Genomic DNA, 27,283 nt, shown 5'->3' with positions numbered 1-27,283 from the left:
AAACTTCTGCACAGCAAAGGAAACCATCAACAAAACGAAAAGACAACCTAACAATTAGGAGAAGATATTTGCAAACCATATATCAGATAAGGGGTTAATATCCAAAATATACAAAGAACTCATACAGCTCAACAACAAAAAAACCAACAATCCAATTAAAAAACGGGCAAAAGATCTGAATAGATATTTCTCCAAAGAAGATATACAGATGGCCAACAGGCATATGAAAAGATGCTCAACATCACTAGCTATCAGGGAAATACAAATCAAAACTACAATGAGGTATCACCTCACTCCAGTCAGAATGGCTATAATTAACAAGACAAGAAACAACAAACGTTGGAGAAGATGTGGAGAGAAGGGAATCCTTGTTCACTGCTGGCGGGAGTGTAAACTGGTGCTGCCACTATGGAAAGCAGTATGGAGTATCCTCAGAAAATTAAGGATAGATCTAACATATGATCCAGCTATCCCACTGCTGGGTATTTATCCAAAGAACTTGAAAACACAAAGGCATAAAAATACCTGCACCCCTATGTTCATTGCAGCATTATACACCATAGCCAAGACTTGGAAGCAACCTAGGTGCCCATCAAGGGACGAATGGATAAAGAAGATGTGGTGTTTATACACGATAGACTACTACTCAGCCATAAGAAATGATGAAATCTGGCCAATTGTGACAACATGGATGGACCTTGAGGATATTATGCTGAGTGAAATAAATCAGAGGGAGAAAGTCAAATACCATATGATCTCACTCATAAGTAGAAGACAAAAACAATGACAAACAAACACCTAGCATTGGAGATTGGATTGGCGGTTACCATAGGGGAAGGGGGACGGGGAGAGAGCAAAAGGGCTGATTAGGCTCACATGTGAAACGATGGACTATAATTAGTTTTCGGGTGGTGAACATGATGTAATCTACACAGAATTTGAAATATATTATGATGTACATCCGAAAATAAATAAATAAATTAATTAATAAAAAAAGAGATGAGAAAAAAAGAAATTGCAAACAAAGGTGGGAATGGGTCAGACCTGTGCTTAGGAACCACTGTGTGGCTGTCAATGGCTTGTTATGGAAAACCTGTAGGTGAGATCGGTTAGAAATCTATACAGGTGCATGCACTAGAGGAAAGAAGAGCCAGTCTTTCATTCCCTCAGCTAAGCAGTCACTGAGTCAAGACATAAGGAAGCTTTTATTGCCAGGCATCCTGTTGAGTACTGGAGCTATTGTAGTGGACAAAGAGGTAGGGAAGACAAATGTTAAACTAACATGCATACAAATAAACATGAAATTTTTATTGCAATAAGTGCTAAGGAATGTTTGAGATGACTTAAGTGTTATTGACAAAAATGAGGATGTAAGAAGAAGGAGGCATTTTTAGGGAGTTTAATTTATTTGTGTTGAATATGAGGCCTGCCAAGATGTCAAGGGGGAAGTGTGTTCCAGGCTCTGAGGAAGAGTTTACACCCAAGCTATGGATGTTTGAGTCAACTGAATAAAGACAAGTTGAATCTGTTGGAATATATGTGTTAACAGCGACAGAAATGACTAGAAGACAAAAAATGGTGAAAAGAACATGAGTATTTAAGCCATGTTTAAATGGTTTATAAACCTCTTTTCTGTAAACCTCTTTTTCTTCTCCAGGTCTACTGTATAAAGCTATGTTCATTTGTAAAAAGCTGATTTTTCCACTTCATGAAATTCTAAGTTCAATACCTAGTAGGACTTTCAATTTAAGAAAAAATATAATAGCGTAAAGATTTCTTTTCTCACAGCTGAAAGAAGATTTGCTAAAGGATGTTATCTCTCCTGATTACAGAACTGCTTATACAGTAAAATAAGTCATATAATACAAAAGAATCTACGAACAACAAATCAGTAATTGGTTGGGAGTCACATAAAACTTCTAAAACATCTGAAAATAAAAAAACGTGCTAAAGTCTCTTTGAAGAATCTTATGGTTGCAAAATGGAATTTATTATTTCCACAAGTGTTTCTCATTGGACAAAGATTAATATCCAGTAACATCCACATCTAAGTAGACTTTGCTTAACTCCTACATTCACATTACACTGCCTCTGCTTATGAGGAAGGATAACTAAATCATAACAGAATTTTCCTTTAGAACAACATTTAAAATATTATCTACTTATTATGCGAAATTTTTCTACAAAGCACAATTAATTCCTTATTGAAATCTCATCACTGTTCATTATAAACCAAACCGTCAGAATTTTTTAATGAATGCAGATTATCAGTGTATAGCATTGTTTCCTCAAAACTGCAGAGCAAGAATAAAAACCGTGCAATTCTGGGTAACACCCATTGGTATCAAAAAAGACATTCTTCACATGCAACTTTATCAACACTGTCAGCTCATATAGAATGTAAGTCAGGTCATAAAACAACATAAACAAAAAGAATATTCTCTTGTCCTTAATGAGAAGGTAAAGCATGTATTATCCTTTAAATACTTATGTAAAAGTAAACAGAAATAAAAGAGATGAATGAAAGATGACAGGACTTTTTCTGCAGTTTATAGATAAAATCCCTGATTTCATCAGTCATGCCAAGCAAAACTAAACCTTGATAGGCTTGAGTGTTCAGAAAACCAAAATCTACTTCATTATTAACATTTTTCTGAGTTCACCGAATTTGTTTTCTGACATTTCACTCTGTTGGCAAAACTCTCAGGGTTTTCTGTAGAAATCTATTTACATATTTTGGGGGAAAAAAAGTAACTCAAGAAACTAAAATTGGCATCAACTATACCACACAAACAAAGTGGCATCAAGATTAATTTTTTACATGTCTCATATTAAAGAAGTACAGATGTAAGCTAAGTTACTAAAAAATATTGATCTTCAGTTTAGCTTACCAGCGGGAACGGAATTGAAGTGCCGAAGTTCCAGTTGACTAGAATCACCAGAGAGTTCAGTCAAACAGGTTACAGTAAAATCTGAGGTGGAAGCCTGCTCATGCCTGAAGCCTTCAGGAGGAAGATAATCCAGTTCAAACATCACAGTTGATATTGCAGAATTCTTAAAGAGCTCTGTAAATCAAAGTTCACGCTACTGAAGTTTTAAACATCATAGACGGGGAAAAAATTGTTGTATTATAATTTGTAATGCTCCAGGCTTTCCAGTAATTATTTTCACTTGGAAATCCAAAAGAGCTAAAACACGCAGAGCTGACTCTCTAAGAAGTTTTCTGTATTCATGCCTTTCCTAGGCAATTAACCTCAACAGAACGGACGGATTTTAGAGCTGTTTTTCTTGAAGATATCTTGCTTCCTTTAATTGATAGCAGCACTAACCTCATCTCAGAGAGGCTGCAGAAAAAAGTAAAGTGGACTAAGTGAAGACATAGGCAAGGCTGCAGAGAGATGCTTTTAGTAACTTGGTATTAGAAGTTCTCATTCACATTTCTGTACACAAAAGATCAGCTGGGTGGGGCTAAGGATTGTCAGAGAATGCAACTTTATTCCACAGGGCAGCTCATCAGACGAATGTTCTTAATTTGGAAGGAAGTTAATCCTTAATGATATTTCCTCGGTCAGGATTGTGAGACTGTAGTCCTTATGCATACTGAAATATGACTATGATTGTGGAGATTAAAAGGTGAATTAAACTAAAAAAACTTCTGTACAGAAAAAATTTAAAAAATCAACAAAATGAAAACACAGAATAGGAGAATATATTTGCAAATCATATATCTGATAAGGGGTTTATATCCAAAATATATAAGGAACTCACACAACTCAATAGCAAAAAAGAAATCTGATTTAAAAAATCGGGCAAACAATCTGTATGTCTTCCAAAGAAGATAAACAAATGTCCAACAGGTACATGAAAAGGTGCTTGACATCACTGATTATCAGAGAAATGCAAATCAAAACCACAATGAGCTAACACCTCACACCTGTTAGAATGGCTATCATCATAAAGACAAGAAATAAGAAATGCCAACAAGGATGTGGAGAAAGGGGAACCATTGTACAATGTTGATGTGAATGTAAATTGGTTCAGTCACTATGGAAAACAGTATGGAGGGGCCTCCAAGAATTAAAAATAGAGCTACCCTATGATCCAGCTATCCCACTTCTGTGTATATATCCAAATGAAATGAAATCACTATCTCGAAGAGATTCTGCACTCCTATGTTTATCATAGCATTTCTCACAATAGCCAAGACATGGAAGCTGCTAAGTGTCTATGGATGGATGATTAATAAAGAAAATGTGATATACAATGGAATATTATTCACCCATAAAAAAGAAGTAAATCCTACCATTGGCAACAACATGAAAGAATCTTGAGGGCATTATGCTAAGTAAAATAAGGCAGACAGAGACAGAAAAATACTATACAATCTCACTTATATGTGGGACGTAAAAGAAGTTGAACTTGTGGAAAGAAGTTGATTCACAGTTGCCTGGGGTTGGGCAGTGGGGCAGAATGGGAGATGCTGGTCAAAGGGTAGAAACTTTCGGTTATAAGATGGACAAGTTCTGGGAATCTAACCTACAGCATGGTAACTATAGTTAACGATACCATACTGTATACTTGAAAGTTACTAAGAAAGTAGATCTTAAATGTTCTCACTGCAAAAAAGATAATTATAACTTGTGAGATGAAAACTGTGTTAATGAACCTTATTGTGGCAATCATTTCACAATATGTACACATATCAAATCATCATGTTGTACATCTTACATTTATTTGTTATATGTCAATTATATCTCAATAAAGCTGGGGAGGAGAGGTGAATTTACAAACTGGTGATCAAATAAAATGTACAGCTTGAGAAACAAAAAAGATTGGATTTCATAATATGAGAAAGTGATCAATGGAAGGAAAAAATGCTAAACAGGTAGAGATTGAGAGGGCTCATATTGTACTACTTGAGAGGTAAAACATCTATTCCCTCGGAGTAGCTGGAAGAAGGTTGTGTTGCTCATCACAGAAAATTTAATTTAAGCTCTCACTCTTACTCATCTTCTGTCCTTTAGTCCATGAATCTACGATGACCACAAGGAGGTACCCATTGACAGCTTGTCAAAGAGTAATTTAGCAAAAACCATCCTTCAGTTTAGGGAGTCAAACTAGATAAGGTTCAGATTAGTTCTTCGATGGTTTGCTTTAATCTATTACTTATTCATTAATTTATTTCTTCATTCAAATAAGTATTTATTGAACCTATATTAGGTATTAACTTAGATACAAAAATGTCAAGGCAGGCATGCTGGATAGGATGTGGGCTGGATCAGGTCTCAGTGGGAAAGAGAGCTGTGATTGATTAGGAATTTTAATTATAACCATCGTATTAAGTATGGTCATAGATATGCTGCACATGAGAAATGGCATATTTGAAGCAATTTTACTTTCTCTGTTCAGCTCTCTTTGAGAAGGCAAAACATACATATAAGAGGTTTGCAAATCCATTGCTGTTACAATATAAACAGTATTCTGGACAAAAAAATGACATGTCTTAGTCATCATCAGTTATTATAATTGAACAAACAAGTAAAGAAAACTGGCCCCCTGCTCCACATGCCTTTATAAATGATTGCTCATGACTGGGAAATCACTGTCATTCCAACAGCATGGACAATAAACAAAATATACTATGCAAGCCTAGCCCACCACTGTTCTGGAACAGGCATGAAAAATCTTTGATTAAAATGACTAACATGGCCAAGTTCCACTGGTAATTATATCATACTTTGCTTAAATAAGAAAGTAAAAGCAGAATCAAAATTATAAATGATAATTAGGCAAAATACTATCACTACTTAAAATAAAAATCGAGGTTCAGTAAATATTCTGAATACCTGACAAAGCACTTTCACAGTAATATAAATTCTTACTTGTCTACTACCACCTGTGGATTCTTTTTTATTTTTTTTTTGAGGAAGATTAGCCCTGAGCTAACTACTGCCAATCCTCCTCTTTTTGCTGAGGAAGACTGGCCCTGAGCTAGCATCCATGCCCATCTTCCTCTGCTTTATACATGGGACGCCTACCATGGCATGGCTTTTGCCAAGTGGTGCCATGTCTGTCCTGGGGATCCGAACCTGTGAAACCCTGGCTGCTGAGAAGCGGAACGTGCGCACTTAACCACTGCACCACTGGGCCGGCCCCAACCTATGGATTCTTAATGTCTGAGTTAAGCCTTCCAGAAAAGAGACAGATTGATCAGTAGTGAGAAATGGGTTGTAGTGAGGAAAAGATGGTTGATAGGAAAAGAAAAGCAAATATAGGGGAATGAATAAAGGGTAAAAAAGAGCATACACAATTTAGAGAAGGAAAGTATGTTCTAGAAACATGAAAGATGGGCTTTACAATTATCCGCTGAAATACCTATTATGGTATATAGGAGGGGGCACTTTCTGAGAGAGAGAGTCTAAGTGCTTTGATTTGAGAGCTGCTCAAGGAAGTTTAACTAATAGATGATTTCTACCCTCTATATCTCTAAGTTTGCACAAATCCTGACGTGTTCCCTCTTTCATGCTATGCTTTGAAGAATCTGGTTATATGGAATGTGCTTTTGCCTGGGAACTATAGATAGAGTCACCTGATAAATGATTTCTAGCAAGACCCTGAGGGGATGATCTCTGATGTCACAGAATAGTCTCATACTCTTTAGCAGTAGGTCTTAATTTTTGAGCATGAAGAGAAAGAGAATACCTTTATTTATCCAGTTATCCATCCCTCATGATACTATTGTATTTTGACTATGAATATATGATACAATCATATAAAACTATTTAAAATTTACTAATATTTAAGTATTATATTTTATTAATCATATCTATATGCCTTTGAAAATTTGTTCATGCATGTGTGAGAAATGTTACTGATTTTCTCTAAGACAATTGTTAACATACAGGTGGATTTATAAACCCCACACAATTACTTGATGTGGTCCATATATCCATAAACTGGAATTACTATTCTCTAGTATATAAGGAATAAGATTTTACTGATATGTGTAATATACGTGAGGAAACTCTGTCAACAAACTCACTTCGCTGTACTTTTCCACTAGTGACTCACATACAAACATCTCCTGAAGCCTCTAGAAATGTTGGTAATAAAAACCTTTAGTTAATGTGGATACTCAAGAACTGGAGTTCTCAGCACTTCTGTATTCCTGGGCCTTTGATGAGACCTTTTAACTTTCACCCGGCCCTCTACGTCTTTTTTTTTTTTTTTAAGTCAATAAGCACTTTATTTTCCTCCAAGTTTTATTGAGATATAATTGGCATATAACATTGTATAAGATGGAGGTGTTACCTAACCTTATTGTAGGCTTCCAGTCTTTAGTCAAGTGTTTTCCATGACATTTTAGCTAACACTTTTATTTAGAACAGTTTTCTGTAAATATTAGGAAATGCCAGTGTAAACGTTTTACTCATGTCATCTTCCTAATACCCACATCACGTCCTCCAATTTTTTTCTTCTTAGAGTGCAAACAGAAGATAGCAGGAAATGTCACACAAAAACTTCCTTCCTTTTGATTGGTCTAGGTGAAAATATTTTTCTCTTAATCTGGATTGGTTTGTCTCTGTTATTATAGTAACCACCTGCTTGCTAGTGGTTCCAGTAAATTCAGATCTCTGGTCCTTCACTCATTTCAAAACATAAGCTACGTTTGCAAAACTTTCTCCTTCTCAGCTATGCTTAATTTTGGTATAATCTGTCTTGGGTTCCCTTAACAGGCAAAATAACTTTATTTTATTTTGAAAATACATAAACTTATTGTGAATAATTGCAGTTTTAACTAGATCATAACAATACATTTTTTAATAAGTATAAGCTTGTTTTTTACAAAGTTTTCAATAGATTTACAAGTCTCCAAATGAACGATAGTTAGGAATATAAGTCAGACAATATATTTTCATTATCTCAGATTCTTTGCTCTCCCAAACATTATGTGAAACAATTCACTAGACATATATTTATTATTTTTCTGGTTTCAGAATGACTCTTTGAGCCCGCACGTTTATCCTGTCCCTTCCATTGAACTAACTGAATAAATTACCATAGAATACGAATGAACTAACTGAAGAAATTTTAAAACTCTAAGAGTAGCAAGACAGCAAATTATCAAAAAACTTGAGAAAATTCCAAAATGTATGGTGGAGGTGAGTGCTGAACAGATTGGCACAGAGGAAGTTACCTAGAAGTAAGTGAAGCATTTTATGCAGGAAAACCATAGACAAGCCCGCAGCCTTGCCGAGTGCAGAGCAGGACAGACAGAAGGCAAGACAGGATATGTTGCTTTGTCCCTAAGCATCATTTGATCCCAACCTTGCACTAAGGAAACAAGAGACCAGTGCACAATTATTTCTTAATTGGATGTCAGAGCAAGATAGAGAAGGGGGCATTCCCCAGCTAACTGCAGAGTGCCCCAAGAAACTGAGGAGGGGCCGGCCCCGTGGCACAGCGGTTAAGTTCTCATGTTCCGTTTCTCGGTGGCCCGGGGTTCGCCGGTTCGGATCCTGGGTGCGGACATGGCACTGCTTGGCAAAAGCCATGCTGTGGTAGGTGTCCCACATATAAAGCAGAGGAAGATGGGCATGGATGTTAGCTCAGGGCCAGTCTTCCTCAGTAAAAAGAAGAGGATTGGCAGTAGTTAGCTCAGAGCTAATCTTCCTCAAAAAAAAAAAAAGTGAGGAAAGTCAGTCTTCTCAGTAGTGAAGTTTTAGTACACACTCTGCCTCCCCCAAGTCTCCTTCCCTAAGTTGCACCAAGTTCCATCCAACAGTGGTGGAAGCAGAAGCCAAGACAGTGAGTAAGTCACAAGAGTTTGACAATTTTAACAAAATCCTATGCACAGACTCTCCAGGAGTAGCCATTGGCACAGATCACGTGTTGAGTAAAATGTAGATAATTGCCAGTCAACACAAGAGTCATCTCAGCCTCACAGAGAAAGAAAAAATATTTAAAAAGAGACAATAATTTAAACAACCAAATTGAGTTATCAAATCAAATGAACTTCACCATATCATAGTAAATGCATAAAACACAAGATAATTTTACTGCCCACTTTCAATGAAATTTGAGTGAATATTGTATGCATATAATATAAATAAGCTGCTAGGAAAAGGGAGGAGAGTAAAAGAAAAAGTTGTTGAAAATAAATTAAAAAAACACTTAAAAGTCAACTCAGCAGAAGCACTGGATAACAGGTGAATCAGTGTTAAAAAGCACATTAGTTAATTAGAAAATCAACATGAAGAATTATTTTGCATATAGAGCAAAAATAAAAATAGGTTGGAAATTATGTTCGACGGGATAGAAAATACAATAAGGAAAACACAGAAACTCGAAGAAAAAGAATGGAATTTATGAAGAAAACATAAGAAAATGAAAACAAATAGGTTTATTGTGCGGATGAAAGTACTGATTCTTCAAATTCAAGGAGTTCAAATTCAAAGGCAAAGGTACCAATATTGAAGGAAGGTACATGCCTTGACATCAAACATAGCTTGATGTGACCTGAATTCCATGGTTAAAGACAGTATCTAACAAATTTCAAGATAAAGTTGGGAGTGATGTGAGGAGTATCGTGCAAATTTGACAGAGGGCAGGACTTCTTAGCTTCAACATCAAATGATAGAAAAATATAAAGCAATAAAGCAAAGTTCACAGATATCTGATTAAAAAAGATCATGTCTCCTTAATTGAAAAACAACAAGCAAGGTTCAACATTATGTAACTCGAGTGTTATTTCTGAAAACCATATTTGAGGAAATACTCCAGCCAAAAGGGGAAAAAACAAACAAACAAAAGAGTTGGAATAAAGGTTTCGAAAAAGCAAAATAATTATAGCAAATGGTGAGCAAAAATAATGTGGTAAGACATTTATTTATGACTAAAGAATTGCTGAAAGTTCTGTTCTGAAACAATACAAATAATTAGAAGAAAATTTCATAATTTAAAAATCCAGGTTGTTTTAACAAAAGAAAGAAAACTTCGTCAATCGAGAAAATATAAGACCAATTAATTAGTTATAAGGAAATAATAAAAATGATGATAGATAAAAATGGCAACAAATAAGTAAAATATTAATGAAAGTGGATTCCAGGTGGAAGTGTTGTTTATGATACATTGTTTCAGGTTGAAAAAAATATATAAATCACCAAAAATATTATACTAGTTAAGAACATATATGAGAACATGTTGAACATGATATGACTCCTAGATCAGTTCTGATAAGGGTCAATACAATGATAGCAATTATCTACCTGGAAACATTCCAACACTTAACTTTTCCTTTTTCTTTTCCTTTCTTCTCTGGCTAGCAAATCTACTACAATGTTGATATGTTGATTGAAATGGTAATAGCGAATACTTATCTTTCATTCCTAATCTCACTGGAAAATTTTTCAATCTTTCACTGAGTATACAGTTTGTTGTATGTTTTCTGCAGATACTCGTTTATTAGATTAAGTACATTCTATGCATAATTTGATAGGAATTTATTGCTTTTACAAATAATAAATGTGAGTTGACATTTACCAAAGGCTTTTTCAATTTCTATTGAGATGATTAATACCTTTTTTCCCTTTTAGAGTGGTAAATTGATTGACTATCAAATTTTAAAAGAATTTTTATTCCTATATTTAGTTCAACTTGGTCTTGATGTAATGATTAGTTTTATGTATCACTGGATTCAGATGCAAATATTGCATCTATGTTTATGAGATAAATCAGCATATAATTTTTTCCTTATAGTCCTGATAAGATGTAGTATTGAAAATGAAGCTGTCCTCATATAAAATAGTTAGAAACTATTATTTTTCCTATTCTTTGGAAGAGTTTTTTTTTTTATGATTGGCATTCTTTCTTTCTTACACGTTTGAAAATGTTAACTGGGGAAATCATCTGAGTTTGGAAGTTTTCTTAGTTTTAAAATCCTCAATTAGTGATTTAATCTAATAAATATAGAGCTCTTTTGTTTTTTCTGAGTCAGTTGTGAAATGTTTTTTTCAAGGTATTTTCCTTATCTACTTTTTAAAAAATCTTTTGCATAATGCTATTCATAATATCCTCTCAATAGATTTTTACTGTATGTAGGTGTAGGGAGGAAGACTTTTCCTCTACCTAAATGTGGGTTCGTCTGGCCGGAGAACAAATTAAATTCACATGAGACAGAATAGCAAGAGAAAATTAAACAAAGATTTATGAGGAACCATGGCCCAGGGCCTTTCTTCCCCAAGGAAGAAAGGGCACCGAAGATGTGGGGTGCACAGAGTGGTAATATACCCCCAAACAGGATATTTCACATATGATTGAAATGTCCCTCCCACAATAGTCACAAGATTGCCCTGTCTGCACAGCGCTTGATGGGCACAGCAGGAGGCAAGTCTATTGTCTTGAGCTGGTGGTCACAGGTGAGCGCAGCAATCAGTTCCTAGCCTAAAATGCTTAATCCTGAAGGAAATGCCAACTTTGGGAGGGGGTGGGAAGTCAGTTACAGGAGGTTACCAGACAAGCACAATAAACAAATGCAGATTTAAGTCCTTGCCTTCCCCATTGATTAAGAGTTTCTAGAGATATCTTTACAGATGGAGAGTTCTTTTACAATGTAAATGTCTCTTACAAAGGGTAAGTAAATTCTACTTTTCAGTTTCTTTCCTGTCCGCAAAGTAACTAGCCTCAAATAATCATCATGCCAAAGAGACATATCTTGGGGTGGCCAATTCCAGTCCCCACATAGGATCTGAAATTATATCCATTTTTTCATTCTTATTATTGGTAGTTTAGGATTTCTTTGATTTGGTCAGTCCTGTTCAGGGTATTATCAATTCTATTAATATTTTCAAATTGCTAATAGTAAGCTCTGTTAACTTTCTCTCTATTCATTTGTTTTCTATCTCAGGTTCTGGTTTTATCTTTAAAATTTCCCTCTTCTAGTGTCTTTGAGATTAACTTACTGTTGTTTTCTAGATTCCTAAGAGACATACATAGATCATTAATTTTCAATCTTTCTTCTTTTCTAAAGTATAAGTTTAAAGTTACTTATTTTCCTCTAAATATGGCTTTAACAATATCTCACGTTTCAATATAGTTTATTCTAATTAATATTATCAGTTTTATTCAATTCAAATTATTTTCTAATTTGCATTGTGATTTCTTCTGTCAAATAAAAATGGCAAGTAATAGGATATATTGGAATATATGAGGAAGCCATTTTGGTGTAAACCTAATTTGGCCTGACCTTATCTTTCCAAAAGGGCCTGACCAAGGCCGTTGAGCATGCATCGTATATCTGCTTTAGAGATTCCCTATGGCAAGAGCAAAAGGCCCCTGAGATAAAGGTGCAACTTCCCTCCCCCTCCCAATGTTGGTGTCTCCTTAAGGATTAAGTATCTTTCCTTAGGCTAGAAACTGATTGCTGCGCTCACCTGTGATCGCCCAGCTTGAGACAATAGACTTGCCTCCTGCTTTGCCCACCAAGATAGCAGACCCACTACCTGCTGTGTCCATCAAGTGCTGTGCCGACAGGGCAATCTTGTGACTATTGTGGGAGGGACATTTCAATCATATGTGAAACACCCTCTTTGAGGGTATATAACCACCCTATGTACCCCCACTTCTTTGGAGTGCTCTGTTCCTTTGTGGAAAGAGTCTCCCGGGTTATAATCCTAAAATTTCAGCTCAGAATAAACTCACCCAAATTTTCATTTACAGATTGGTTATGGATTATTTTCGTCGACACCTTCTATATCCTTGATGATTTTTATCTGCATGTTTATCTTGATGTTTCATGAGTAATTGAGAAAGGTTTGTTAAAATATTTTACTATGAATGTGAATTTATCTGTTTCCTTTAATTTCTGCCACATTTGGTTTATGTAGTTTGAGGTTATGTTATTAGGGTGCATGCAAAGTTATAACACTTCTTAGCAGATTTAACCTTTAAAACAAATTGAAATACTCCTCCTTATGTCTACTAGTATTTATTGATTTATAGTCTACTTTATCTGATAGTAGTTTAGCCATACCAGGCTGTTTTTTATTAATATTTGTATAACATTTTCCCATCTCTACTTTCAAGCTTTTTGAATTATTATATTACAGACTCTTTTTTATTACTGACTCTTCTAAGGAGAAAATAATGAGATTTTAAAAAATCTCATTGATAGTTTTTGTACTTCAATTATAATTCGTGTATTTACGTTAAATGTAGTTACTGATATATTTGAGTTTAAATATACCATTGTTTTCAATTTGCCTCTCCATTTTGACAGGTTGATTATTTCGTCTTGCTTTGTTTTGTGTTACTCCTATTTTCCTATAATGTTATTATGCATACTTCAATCTTTGCTTAGTCGTTACCATAATACAGCATACTTATTTGAGTTTAATAAATTGGCACTTTGCCACTTTGTGGAAAAATGCATAATAAGCCTTAGAACTTTTTAACTCCCTTTATCTCCTGCCTTGGGGGCTATAACTATAATTCTATATATATGTTTAGTCTCTACAAGAAAACATCATGGTTTTGCTTAGATTTATTCAAGCATTTACCTTGTCCTTTATTCTTCATTTCTTTTTGCAATGTCAATTTCTTCTAGAACTTGTAGTGGAGGAAGAAATATTCCTTTATCCTTCTAGGTTCTTCTGACTGGTCTAAGAATTAAAGTGACATGAGACAGAATAACAGGAGAAAATCAAACAAGCTTAATAACATGTATATATGGGAGAAACCCAGGAAAACTAACTAACTTGACACAATGGCTGAAGCCATCACCTTAAATACAATCTTCAGCTAAAGATAAAGAGGGATGTTGGGGGTAGTGGTTTGGGATTTGAAGGGGAGGAAGGCAATTCACATGGAGACAGAAAAGCAAATGTTTGATAAACAAATGTTTGAAATGCTTTTCAAAGACAATGGGATATGGGGAACTTTGATCAAACGAGCTTTGCTAGGTTCCTCCCTGTCTACCATGCCTAGTTCATATTATACTATAGTTATCTATAGAGATAGCTTCTTCTGAATCAGGTCTTCTATCTTAAATTCTTTTAAGTAGTTAGGTGGGAGATCAAAGTTTCTTCCTGAGTCTTTTGTCCTTAAAAATAATCAAGCCAAAGAGACACATTTTTGGAGTGGCAAACTTTGCCTCCCTACAGATTCTCTCAGATTCTTCTATCTAAAGAACTTCCATTATTGTCTTCTTTATTATGGGTTTTTGTAGGCCACAACACTTGTTCCCAGAAGTGGCTGGCAGGGCAATGGCCAAGAATATTTCACCAGCTGCTACTCGTGATTGTTTTGGGAGGGAATGTGTTGCCCTAGCTGCTTGATCTGGGGGACACTTGTTTTATCAGCAAGAACTCTCCTGAAGAGAATCAAGTTTGTTTTACTCATGTGTGAAAGTGAGGAAACTGTTTAGTACACACGATCTCACACTACTACACGAGACCATGGCAGCAGATGGAAACAGTGTCTTGGTTTGCCAAACGCTTCCAGGCTTATTTAAATACAAATATTAATTATAATTATTAATTATTATTTGTTAACAAATTAATAATCCTGGACAAATGCTAAAGTGAATGAAAAGGCAGAATCCAGAATTGTACCAGGAATCCATTATAGAAGGTATTTGATTAGAGGGTGGATCCTTGCACCCTTTCCCACAATATTTATTTCTGCAGTGATTAATATATTGTCATACACATCCTTGGGCCTTCAGGACAGAATCAAATTGAATTTTAGTTCTAAATTTCTAAGTATGTGGCCCACAGTGTGCCATGAATCTTTTCTGAACTTCAATTTCATCAAAAGTAGTATTAACTTGTAGGAATTTACAAATTTAAATCTTACAAAGTGTACTGTTCTTCAAGTAAATTTCATTAATAAAAGGATTTGAGGGTTATCAAACTATTTTATTCATTCATTTTATTAAAAAACAAAACTGTTGAGGCAGGCTGTGTGCTAAACTACTTGGAGATTTAGAGGAAGAAAATAGCATGAATGTGAATATAGGGTAATTTGTTGTATTCCACGTAATATTGTCTAGGAAAATCTTGTGTTCAGTTTTCATGAGAGTTCATAAGAATCCATACTTACTGTTAATCTAAAATTATTCATTGTTTCTCAAATTTCTTTAGGGCACATTTTCAATTAAAATATCTTCATAATGCAGGTGACAATATATTTAGTGAAAAAATGGATACCTTCTGGCATTATTGGATACTTGAGAGTCATCTTACATATTTCCTGCCCCAGTCTTAGATTAGCCATTTCTCTGTGGAGACCTGGTTTTCTTTATTGGAGAATGGTATTAGAAACCAAGATCTGGAGCCGGCCCCATGGCTGGGTAACCGTGGCTGAGCGGTTAAGTTCGCACGCTCCGCTGCAGGCAGCCCAGTGTTTCGTTGGTTTGAATCCTGGGCGCGGACATGGCACTGTTCATCAAACCACACTGAGGCAGCATCCCACATGCCACAACTAGAAGGACCTACAACGAAGAATATACAACTATGTACTGGGGGGCTTTGGGGAGAAAAAGGAAAAAGATAAAATCTTAAAAAAAAAAAAAAAGAAACCGAGATCTGGCACTCAATATGTTGTTGCTACTTGAGTGTCATTTCCTGTAGGCCATCTCAAGCGACAGAGCAAAGAAATACATGTGTTTATAATAACTGGTATATATACACATATTTATAAACACTTTGTATAACCATATTAATCCATACTAAGCTACACAGAGTTTATACTGAGGTCTCCAAGTCTAATCCATTATGACAGGTATCATTCTAGCCTGCTCCGCTTGCTCATCTATAACCTCCCACTCCAACAGTGTATCCAAGTCTGGTTCTGATAGTAACTTTGTTTCTTCATACTACTTTTTTCTTGACTTTTAGCATGTCTTTTCATTTTTTGTTGAAAACCAGACATAATTTGGCAATAGAAGTTAATCTGTATTTAATGTTTAATGCTGTACCTAGAGATGCCAGAGGCTTTGTTTGACTCTGTTGTCCTGTTTTTGTCTCCCTAAGTTGTCTTTGGATTTCCCTAAGAACTCCTGAACAAACAGAGTCTACACATTGCAGCTCTTTCAGTTATAATCCAGTATCACGTTACTAGAGCCCTGTTGTAGTAATGGTAAGACGTTGGGGAGAGGGAGCACTCTTTAAGCCTATGATTAAGTTACAGTCCTACAGAGGGCCTATGTCTTACTCAATGTAGATAAGAAAGGTATTCCCTGAATTTTTTATCTTTTTTATCAGCAAATTTTTATCTTCATCTATAAAAGTCAAGGTAGAAATGAGTTATGAAAAAGAAGAGCAAGGCCAACTCTAACTTGAATCTTGAGGTTTTAAGTGTCATCACAACCAGAAAAAAAAAGCAGCGACAGGATTAAAAGACTTCTTTTACTTGGTATCCAACTTTACCTTTATTGAATGTCATTTTATCTTATGGCTTTTGATCCTAAATCTATTGATTGATCATTTTAACCTACCTAGAATATTTTCTAGCTATCGTTTTATACAGTACCTCGCATATAACAGGTCCACACATCGTATCGAAGTTGCTCAAAACCCTATAATCAAATTGATTATACTTTCAAGTATATTTTCATCCAATACCAATAACTACTGAAAGAGGAAAAGTGTTCTAATCTTATTATGTTTACTGTTCACAAAAGTAAAGGATATTCCCAAAGCCCCGGATATTTGCTTCCTAACTTTCTCAAATGAGCTGCCGAATACTAACTCTGGGAATCAATCTCATACACCAATGTATGTTTAAAAACTCTACTTAGAGTTGGAAATATTCAACTTAGCACAAGATTCATTAGAAATACCGGAAAAGCTATTTGAATGCATTAGCTGCACATCCCATCTCTTATGAACTACAGCCACAAAAATCCTTTTTGTCAGACCACATCTTCACTTATCACATCACATGACTGTTATCTTAAACTAAAGGTGCATTCTAACACAGGAAAGAGGATTATATGAGTGTTCCTAAAAAATGAGTTTAGAGCAAAGCAATCAAGCACTTAGAAAATCCCAGGATTATATCATGATTATATTTCTCAAGAATATAAAGCCTTCATAAAATAAATTTGCAAGAACAAAAGGAAAAGGAAACATTCATTTTTCTTGGAATGGAGCGGAGATAACTGTGGCCACTTATGTATCAAACTTTCAATTTTGTGTTATGACAAGTATTACAATTTTGACTCAGCCCCAGGGCTCATGGGGTTAAGGATAAATCTGCCCACTAAAGCCCCTAGATTCAAGAAATTGCACATTATTTTTTAGTGAAAATCTTAAATTGCATGTCTCAGTGAAGTTACTAAGACAAATGAAAGTGTATTAGAGAAAAACAATCAGAGCTTTGATTATAATGGTATGAAGAAACACCCTTGTAAAACTACAGACTTAATTTAATGAATATCTTATCCTAAAACATGTTGTCATGCTATAAAATAATGACTTGCAGCACTGACTTTTCATTCAAAATAATTAGAAAGGCAGCAGAGCAATGGAAATAGTTGGAACTCGAAAATCATATGGACCTAAATTCAATCTTGTCTTGGATATTTAGTACTTATGTGCATATGTTAGATTTATTTGACATATTTGAATTTGATTTATCATGTGTTAAAAGTGGAATAATGATGCCCATGCCTAGAAGGATTGTTTTAAGAGTAAATGAGATAATATATTCAAAGCTGCTAGCATAACATCTAGCTCATGACTACCTATTCATTCAATACACTTATTAAGTGTCTGCAATATACCAGTCATTACTTTCAGCATTGTTTATCAAAATAGTGGGAAAGATAGACTACAGCCAATAAATCCACAATGTGACATGAAGAACAGAAAGCATTATCTTTAAAAAACCCACACATCAAGTATAAAGATAGCATACCAAAGGGTGGTCAAGGAAGTGCTCTTGGGAGGTGTTGTCTGCATGGAAAGTAGAAGGAAAGGAGTGTGCTTTGTGGGTATCTGGAGCAGGAGGCTTCCAGGCAAAGCAGAAAAGTCCATGAATAGGGTGTGTGCTCCATCTGTTCCAGGGCAGTGGGTTCAGAGAGGTTCAAATATGTCCCTAGAATGCAAAATAGCATATAGTAAACTATAGCTAAGAACAAGAACAGTGGGATCAGAGTGTCTGTGTCTATGTCCTGTTTCCACCTTTAGCAAGTCACTTAACATTCTGGGTTTAGATTTCCTCATCTGTGAAGTGGGAACAATTATCTCCTAGGATTGTTGTGAGAACTAAATGTGTTAATGAATATTAAGGGATTAGCACACAGTAAACACCAAAGAACTCTTACTTTTTAAATTAATAACAGACATAGAATAGAGTCTCATGCTCCTCTTACTGGAAAATCAATCTTCATTTTCCAAGAACATAGTCTAATCAGAATTCTTGGATTTAATATTTTGAAATATATTTTGTGTGAATCTTATGGATGTTTTCTATTCTGAAAATATGTCTTTCCTGTTCTCTTGTTTTATTTTTAGGTTTTCTTTTGGATAGAATTAGGAGTTTGTTTCCTTCTGAACTTTAGAAATCTTACTTAAAAGCTTTGCTATCTCTTGAACATCAGTGAGCTACAGAAACAAACATTTTGAAGACTGATGAATCACAAAATTCAAAGAATTTTAAATTCAAGAACAAATAGTTCTGATGTTTTCTTTTTGAAAATTTTTGACAGTTGAGTTAAAGATTTTATCTACTTTAAACATCATTGGAATTTGGTATTAAAATAAAAAGCAGATCTCATTGCCTATAATAATACCTTTTGTGTTTAGACTGAATTTGTTTCTTGCTTTCCCGTGCATTTTCCTATCCATTCTTGTCAACAACACAGTGAGGTGTGTATTATTTCCCCTGTTTTGAATATATAGAAACTAAGATTTATACAGAGTAGTTTAAAATAACTGTGAGGTTAAATGTGAGAGGTAAAATTCAATCTTAGGCATCTTACACCCAATACTTATTCCTTAAGTGCTATGGTTGAATATTTGTGTCCACCCAAAATTCATTTGTTTAAATCCTAACCCATAAAGCTGATGGTATTAAAAGGTGTGGGCTTTGGGAAGTGTCTAAATCATGAGGATGGAGACCTTACCAATGGGTTTAATGCCTTACAAAGAGACTCCAGAGAGATGCCTAGTCCCTTCTACCATATGAGGATACAAGAAGTCTAGGACAAGAAAGTGGGCCCTCACTTGACCATGCTGGCTCCCTGATTTTGGACTTTCAGTCTTCAGACTGGTGAGAAATAAATTTCTTATCTTTAAGCTACCCAGTCTGTGGTATTATGTTACAGCAGCCTGAATGGAATAAAACAACTATCTAAAAACATCTGCCAGTTTCTGTTAGTTTTGCATGTACCCAATCTACCATAGAGCCCATATCAATGGCGTCAGCTCATAGTAACAATTTATTGTATTTACTAGCCATATAATACACAATTGGGTTTGTGTTTTATAGCTCTTCATGTGTAACATTTGTTATCTCTTCCAATTTGATTATAAACTCTTTGATAGAAAATGGAAGATCTATATCTATATCTACATCTATCGATAGACATAGATATAGATCTTTATAGTCTATAAAATGAGTCTGGACATGTAGGAGTTACTTGGAAAATCTTTGATAAGCAGATTAAAATATCTGCACTTTGAAGGATTACAGGATTTAGAGCTAAACAGATTTAGATTGAAATCTGCTGTTTGATAATTCCTAGATCTATGATCCTGGGCAGTGGTACTAAGCCCTTATTATCTTCATCTATTAAATGAGATTAATAATCTCTTTCTACCAAGGCTATTATATGGATTGAATGTGTAGGGGAGTAAAAATAATTTTCCATCTACTCTTGGGAGTTTTTTGCCAAGACCTTTGTTATAAAACAGATTAACAAGAGCAAAATGAACAGAAGTTTATTAACACACGTAACCTTATATATTCATGGGACATACCCAGGGAAAAACGGATAAGTCCTTAAAGTGGCTTGGAATTCAGACTTAAATAGCATCGTAATAAGGAAAGGGGAGGGAGGGTGGAGGTCTCTTAGAGGAGAGTACAAAGTTTGAGTGTGACGTCAACTTTTAGCCTCCTCTCCTCCAATATGGGTCAGTCTTCCCTGGCTGATGAAACTTCTGGGGAGGGGACTTATGACAACTGAGTTTCTTTTTGGAGGGTCTGTTTTTAGGCAGATAAGGGGAGTTCAGAGAAAGCCTCTCCCTGCATTTGCTGTTTTTCAAAGTGCCTACAGCTCAAAATAATCAATATACCAAAGCAGCATATTTTGGGGTAGCCTGTCCTGAACTCCTACAGTCACATTTTGGGGTGGTATATTCTGCTACCCTTCAAATATAAATCACCCACCATGATCTTGGGCACATTGTGGCCATTCCAAAGGTGTTAATGTTAATCATGCCATCTGTGGGAATATATTGAACAAATATTGCATGCTACCTCTTACAACAAAAATGAATCCATTTTTAATTCAGGATTCCAAGTACCCACTAATGCTTTTGGTTTGTCATTCAAGTTATTTAGTTTTGAGAAAGAGAAGGTGCTTTTCTTTGGGTGCATGCAAAACTAACAGAAACTGGCAGATGTTTTTAGATAGCTGTTTTACCCCATTCAGGCTGCTGTAACATAGTAGTATATTGTGCTCCATTTCACACATAATTCATATATAGATTTTCAATTCTTCTTTCCATTTAAATAACCTTTAAAAGGATTTCCCATGAGTCTCATCCAAGAATATGAATGATATTGGAGAGGCATGAGAAAGTCTTTATAAATAATGCCATCTGTTATCAGAGACTTTAATGTACAGGGTCGATGGTGTCTGGTAACTTTCAAAAATTTTTATAAAGCTTTACAAGTGATCTGGCAGCCATGAGAATGTACCTTGCAGACCTCCAACTACAGAGGGAATAATTTACTAAGAGCGCTATCTATTGCAATCTGAAATCCACTGCAGTGTTTTTGCTAAGGCCCTACTTCCCACAGGCTGTTCCCAGCCAGTGACAGTGTGGCAAGGCTACTAAGGCAGACCTATTCCTGGAATACTTGGTACTCCCAGAGGACTCTGACCTTATCCAAAGTTTCTTAAACTGTACTGCATTCTAGGACAATTCTACCCAATTTTCCTTCCTCCTCTCCTTCACATGGAGTTGGATTTGCATCACACTGAACTTACTCTCCCAATCTTTCCTGATTCCTTCCCTATTTTCTTTCTAATAGGTCTTTCCCTAATAAAATTCTTGCTTATTTAATCCTGTTTGTTGACTGTTTCTCAAAGGAAATGGATTAACACAGCATTTTATTGTCAAACTGAAAAATAAACAGGAAAAGCAACTAGACATTCGAGGAACTGTAATGCTTAACACACAAGGAATTGAGAATGTTTAGCTAGAAGAAAAGGGCTATAAAATACCCTCTACCAGTAACTATGCCAAAGGGTCCTTCCAAAAAGCAAAACTGAATATACTTTAAAAGACGTTAAAAATGGCAAGATCTTGAGGTTAACATGGTATTGGAAAAAATTGTGGACTTCCAAGTGAGAAAGGCTCGATTTCAGTAAAAGCCCTGTTACTTATGGACATATGCATGTAAAATTAGGTAAGATAGTTAAATCTGTTGAATCTCATTTCCCTTTTATACAAAATAAGAATTATAATAGCTACTGATGCAGCTAACACCCAGTAAAAATGCTTTCCCAGTACCATTGCTTTGTTTATAAGTTGTATCTTGAATCCAGTGACTCCATCCTGATTTGTTGCTTTATATTCTCACCTGATAACCTTCTTGACCCTGAGCCACCATCTCCCATCTTTATTTCTGTACTCATGGACTTGATGCTTAATACTGTTTCTCTTATTCTTTACACCAAGTTTTGAACTTACACAATATATTCTATCTGCTCTAACTGTACTAGGTAGAAAATTTAAAAATCTGTCTTTCTATTCTGGTACACAGTTCATGGACTAAATGAATGTCTTTCTCTCAGGTTTGCTTCAGCTCTCAAAAGGGGGAAGAATGAAGAGAAGACTGCACAGCGAGGGTAGAGTCATAGCTAGGTTCCGACACTTGAAAGAATGTGATGTAGTATGATGTATATTCTCTAAGATTTAGAGAACTCATCGAGGTCAGGGAGATGTAAACGGTGTTTCTAAAGCCTTAATGCATACCTGTACTTCTTGAATACACTGTATGCCTTGAGCATGACTTTCTAAAATTTTCTTCTTTCTTTTCCTTCACAGACAATTAATGTCAACATCCATATCTTATGCCCTAAAAAGGTTACATGATTCCTCTTAGTTCTTGGCTTTAAGCCTTCTGCACATTAACTTTCCTTTAAACATTTAGATTGGCTCTTACAAAAATCCAGGAATTAATTTAGGATTGACATATATTACATGTTATTTTATACTATTGACTTTATTAGGACACTATAAAAATTTTAACTACAAATCTTAATACAAAATATCCCTAGTTACATGAAAGAACACTTCCAATTCTCAGTAATAGAGAGGACGGCATTGTGTAGAATGCTTCTTTTATATAACACAACGGTGAGTTTGTAAACTACTGCCACTGCTTTCATTCAGAAACACATCACTTCCTACTAGGATTATTGCTTTCATCTCCTGCCTGGTATTGCTGCCCTATTCTTAATTTCATTAATCTGTCACTCAAACAACAACAAACAAACATATAGATATAGAGAACAGATTAGGGGTTATCAGAGGGGAAGAGAGGTGGCAGGAAGGCAAATGGGGTCAAGGGGGACTTGTTCGGGACAGATGGAAATTAGACTTTTGATGGTGAACATGATGTAGTGTATACAGAAGTAGAAATATAATGATGTACACCTGAAATTTATATAAAGTTATAGACCAATGTTACCTCAATTAAAACATAAGAAAACAAATTTCCACTTACATAATCTCCCTTTAAAGTGAATAAACCTTTAATTTTAGATGATTTAAAAAATATTTTAAAAGTTTAAGGAATAAAAATTTTAATTGATCATATTCTTATCTTCCAGAATCAAACAGCTTTAATATTTTGACAAAATTGTTTTCATAGATTTTTTCCAATTTATAATTTTGAAAAAATCACAGTAATAGTTATTAAAATAATTAATTTCCATTGGAAATTATAGAACATTACAGATAAAACTTAAGCTCTTCTTTGACCTTCACTGGCCTGTTGTCATTCCTTCACCCTAGCACTTTCTAGGGAAAAAGTAGGAGGATGTCATTCAAACTGATTAGCCAGAATAAAGTTCTTCTCATGTCCATTCAGGATCCACAGTTTCATATAGTAGTGGACTATGATTCCATAGCCTTATATTCTATTTCAGGTCTAATAACCTGTTGCATTTTTCCAAAACATACTTATACCTGAACAGTCTTACTTTTCTTTTTTGCTCATAAAAATCTGGCTCAATTCAAGGCCCTTTAAAAAATATATAGCATCTGAGATGCCTTTCTCTCTTCATTAGACAGAGATGAGTATCTCTCTGTCATACTCACTCATGATTATACCTACATCACAGAACTTGCCATACTTCTCTGGTGTTACTAATACTTGTGTTGCCTTTGCTACTGGTCTGTGAAGGACTTGGGAACAGAGGCCATTTCCTCTTCATGTTTGTAGCTCCTGAATGAAACATGCTACTTGTCCTTAGCATGGGTTCAGGAAATTTTTGTTTTAGATGAAAAGTAGAGGAAATGGTGTAATGGGTATGGAGGGAGGGGAGCAACCATGGAATGAAGCTCTAACTTGGTATTAATTTATTCAAATTTGGTCAAATGTTTTAGATGAAATAGTAGAAAAAGTATATACAATGTGGAATGAAAAGGTCTGAATATACTCACAGGTGGCACCTATTTGAAGAATTCAGTAGCTTTCCTGGTATAGAATATTTTTAAGCTTTTAGCACTAGGAAAATGTTCTGCTTCACTGAATGCGAACTGTTCTCACAATTTTAGAAATTTTAGGATATAAAAATATCAAATGAAGACATATGCACAACTCTTAAAATTTAAATTTGCCTTCAAAATGAGAAAATTAATTAGTAAACCATGTCATTAGTTAGCTGATGCATTTAGATCAATTAGATCAAATGTTGAAAAAAGGAATGAGTGGATTTCAACCAACCAATTATAACAAGAAATTTGATTTAGGATTTAGATATATAATGGTGTGGAAATGCTGCTTGATTCCTTGATTTATGGAGACTACCTCACTAACAGTAAATTTGCCCTGCAGTATATATATTGACAAATCACGTGTCTTCAATCTCAAGCAGACCAGAGGTTGCTTTGCAAAGTTGCTGAGACTATCTCAACTTCCAAGCCTACAGCAAATAAAATGACAAGAGGACTCTTACTAAATTAGCCTTGTGAGCCCTTTTTGATAAGTTTTTCTACATTTCAAAATGAATTCCAATCTTGCCAATTATAACACCACTGGTTATACATTGTATATAAGGTACTAGCACAAAGGACTAATCTAGATGAGAAACTTAGATAAAATGTGCCTCAAAAATGGAATGATTCAGTGGCTTTTAGGTAACAGAATTAATCAGATATCTATTAAATTAGAAAAAAAGGAAAGTAGCAGATTGTATTAACTAGGTTTGCTGTGTATCAAAGAATATAAAAATCCTAATGTTTATTGCTCATGTATCTGTGTGTGTCATACAGAAATAGACATTAATCTTGAGCAAGAACTGGATTCTTTTGAAGTAGTGGCAGTTAAAAAAATCATCTGATCTTTACAAAGATTTCATTAGTGACTTATAATGTATTAAAGACTTCACAAGAATAAATCTCCAAAGAAAGAAAGGAATAGTTCATGTCCCAGATGGAATTTTTCAACTTTGTTTCCAATTTAATAAAGAACCAGTTTATGACCTAAATCACATTGAGTCAAATGGTGGGAAAACTTCTGCTTTCAGTTTTACATTGAATACATTTTCTAATTAATTATTCAAAAATCAGAATAGAGAAATATACTTCAAAATTTTGTACAGGCTTTATCTTTAATCATTTTAGAACTATTTTTTTTCTTTGAAGTCAGTCAAGTCCCCCAGAACTAGCACTGTAGGATTATCTAAGTGCATATTTATATTGTCAGGTGAAGTGTGACAATTCTCCAAAAAGAAAGATTTCTTACACTAACTGGATAGATTTTCCTAGCAGGATTCTAAAAGCCTGTCTGCTAAGATTTGGGAGTGTCTGTTTCATATATGAACTCAATATTAATCCATTGAGGAATGATGACATCTGCTAACATTTGAGCGCTTAAATGTACCATGTTTTCTGATAAGCACTTCAAATGAATTGTCTTTTATAATCTCACAGCTATCACAAAAGGAGTGAGTATTTTTAATGCTTACATTACAGAGAGAACAGAAAGGCTCAGAGGTTAAGTAACATTCCCAGTTTACTTGAGTGGTAATGAAGAAGCCAGGATGTGAAACTAGGTCTGTGTGACCTGGAGCTTGCACAGTAAACACTACTAATGTTCGTTCTATGTTTGCTGCTTTACAGATACAATCCTAAAACCAATCCTGTGAGGTGGGTGTTTATATCACCATTTTACAGGTGAGGAAACTGAAGTTAAATAATTTACACAAGGTAACAGCTTTATTTAGAACCAGGATTTATAGTAATGTCTTTATGACTCCAACGACCAATTCAGCAACAATTTGACTTGGTACTTAATACTCACAATGTCAAGAAGGATCAGTCATGTGAAGAACAAGAGAGAGAGAAAATCAAGAAGTTCTGACAAGGGGTTGGCCTAGTGGTGCAGCAGTTAAGTTCGCACGTTCCGTTTTGCGGAAGCTGAGGGTTCCCAGGTTCGGATCAAGGGTGCAGACATGGCACCGCTTGGCAAAAGCCATGCTGTGGTAGGCATCCCACATGTAAAGTAGAGGAAGATGGGCATGGATGTTAGCTCGGGCCAGTCTTCCTCAGCCAAAAGAGGAGGATTGACAGTAGTTAGCTCAGGGTTAATCTTCCTCAAAAAAAAAAAGGAAGTTCTGATGAATGAAATCCCACAGAATGCTCAGAAATATGGAAGAGAGAACATGATTCTAAGACATAAAATGATTCCATTGAACAATGGTTGTTTTTGAATTGGACCATCAGTGACTTTATTTGGGAGGTACTTTTGAGCAGACGTGAGCAAAATATTTTTCCTTGATTTCATTACTCTTTTTCTTTAGTCCTCAAAATTCCAAAAGCATCATTTGAGTGAAAATGAAATAAGTTAATAAGCACCGTTTACAGTAAAAAAAAAAAAAATCAGAGTAAGAAAACTCACATATTTATTTCTGGAGAAACTGAATAGTTGAAAGTAATATGATCGGCAAACAAACCTGAGTTTGAATCTTGGCTCTAACACCCATTAACTACAGGATTTAGGGCAAGATCTTTCATCTTGAAGAATTACAATTGTCCACTAAATAAAATTTAGATAATTTTAAGTCACAGTATTTTTATAAAAATCAAATGATCTCAACCTATGCAAATAACATAACACCCTGCCAAGCATAAAGTAATTATTATATTGTTAGCTTCTTTCCCATTCTTTCTACATGCAGCACACATTTCTTCGCTTAAATCAGCATTAACATTATTTTTCCCTCTATATTCCCTTTATCTTCTTGGTATGATTAACCCAACTCTGTTCTCAAGTATCACATATACTGAACAGAATTATTGAACATATATTAAACATAACAAGGATAAAATATTGTTTATTAAAAGATTTTTTCATTACATATATGACAAAGTGTATATGTGAATATTGGATTATGATATAAATTAAATTCTTACCGTGGGTCACCATCAAAATAGTTGAAAAACATTTTTTTCAACTAGCTTAGTACAGTTCGGGGGGAGAGTGAGCTCTAAGTAAACATGTGGTAGAATATTTGCATCAGATAACCATTATGCTTGGCTTCTAGCAAAAAGACCACCTTTAAATAGTCAAGAGTTCTTTCTCTTGTGTAAAACAAGTCAAAAGGTAGGCAATTGTGGGCTTATCTAATGTTTCATACAATCATCAGGAACCTTAAATACTTTTATCTTTCTGTACAACTGTTGATGGTTTTCATCCTCAAGCTTCCTTACTTGTCCAAGATGACCACTGCAGCTCCAGCCATAACATCAGTATCACACCTAACAATAAAGAGAAGAGTAACGCATCTGTCCTCCCTCCCTTCCAAAGAGCAAGTCCT

The 27,283-nt window shown here is 35.0% G+C and overlaps 1 protein-coding gene across 4 annotated transcripts in view; it reads right to left on the bottom strand.

The window, feature by feature from the left end:
* ANO3 (anoctamin 3) overlaps positions 1 to 3,167 on the bottom strand; it is a 439,146-nt gene extending 435,979 nt beyond the window's left edge. For all 4 annotated transcript variants that reach the window (XR_011495962.1, XM_070491365.1, XM_070491367.1 and 1 more), the window contains exon 1: positions 2,892 to 3,167. Coding sequence is in view for 3 of the 4 variants with exons in the window: in XM_070491365.1 (XP_070347466.1) it covers positions 2,892 to 3,033 (142 nt within the window). In the remaining variant the exon portion in view is untranslated. The remainder of the gene's footprint in view (positions 1 to 2,891) is intronic.
* Positions 3,168 to 27,283: the final 24,116 nt, after the last annotated feature.

Source organism: Equus asinus, chromosome 20, assembly GCF_041296235.1.
Source record: "Equus asinus isolate D_3611 breed Donkey chromosome 20, EquAss-T2T_v2, whole genome shotgun sequence".
In the NCBI taxonomy this organism is placed as follows: Eukaryota; Metazoa; Chordata; class Mammalia; order Perissodactyla; family Equidae; genus Equus; species Equus asinus.
The sequence above is the reverse complement of the archived record's forward strand: the minus strand, read 5'-3'. Positions and strand labels throughout refer to the sequence as shown.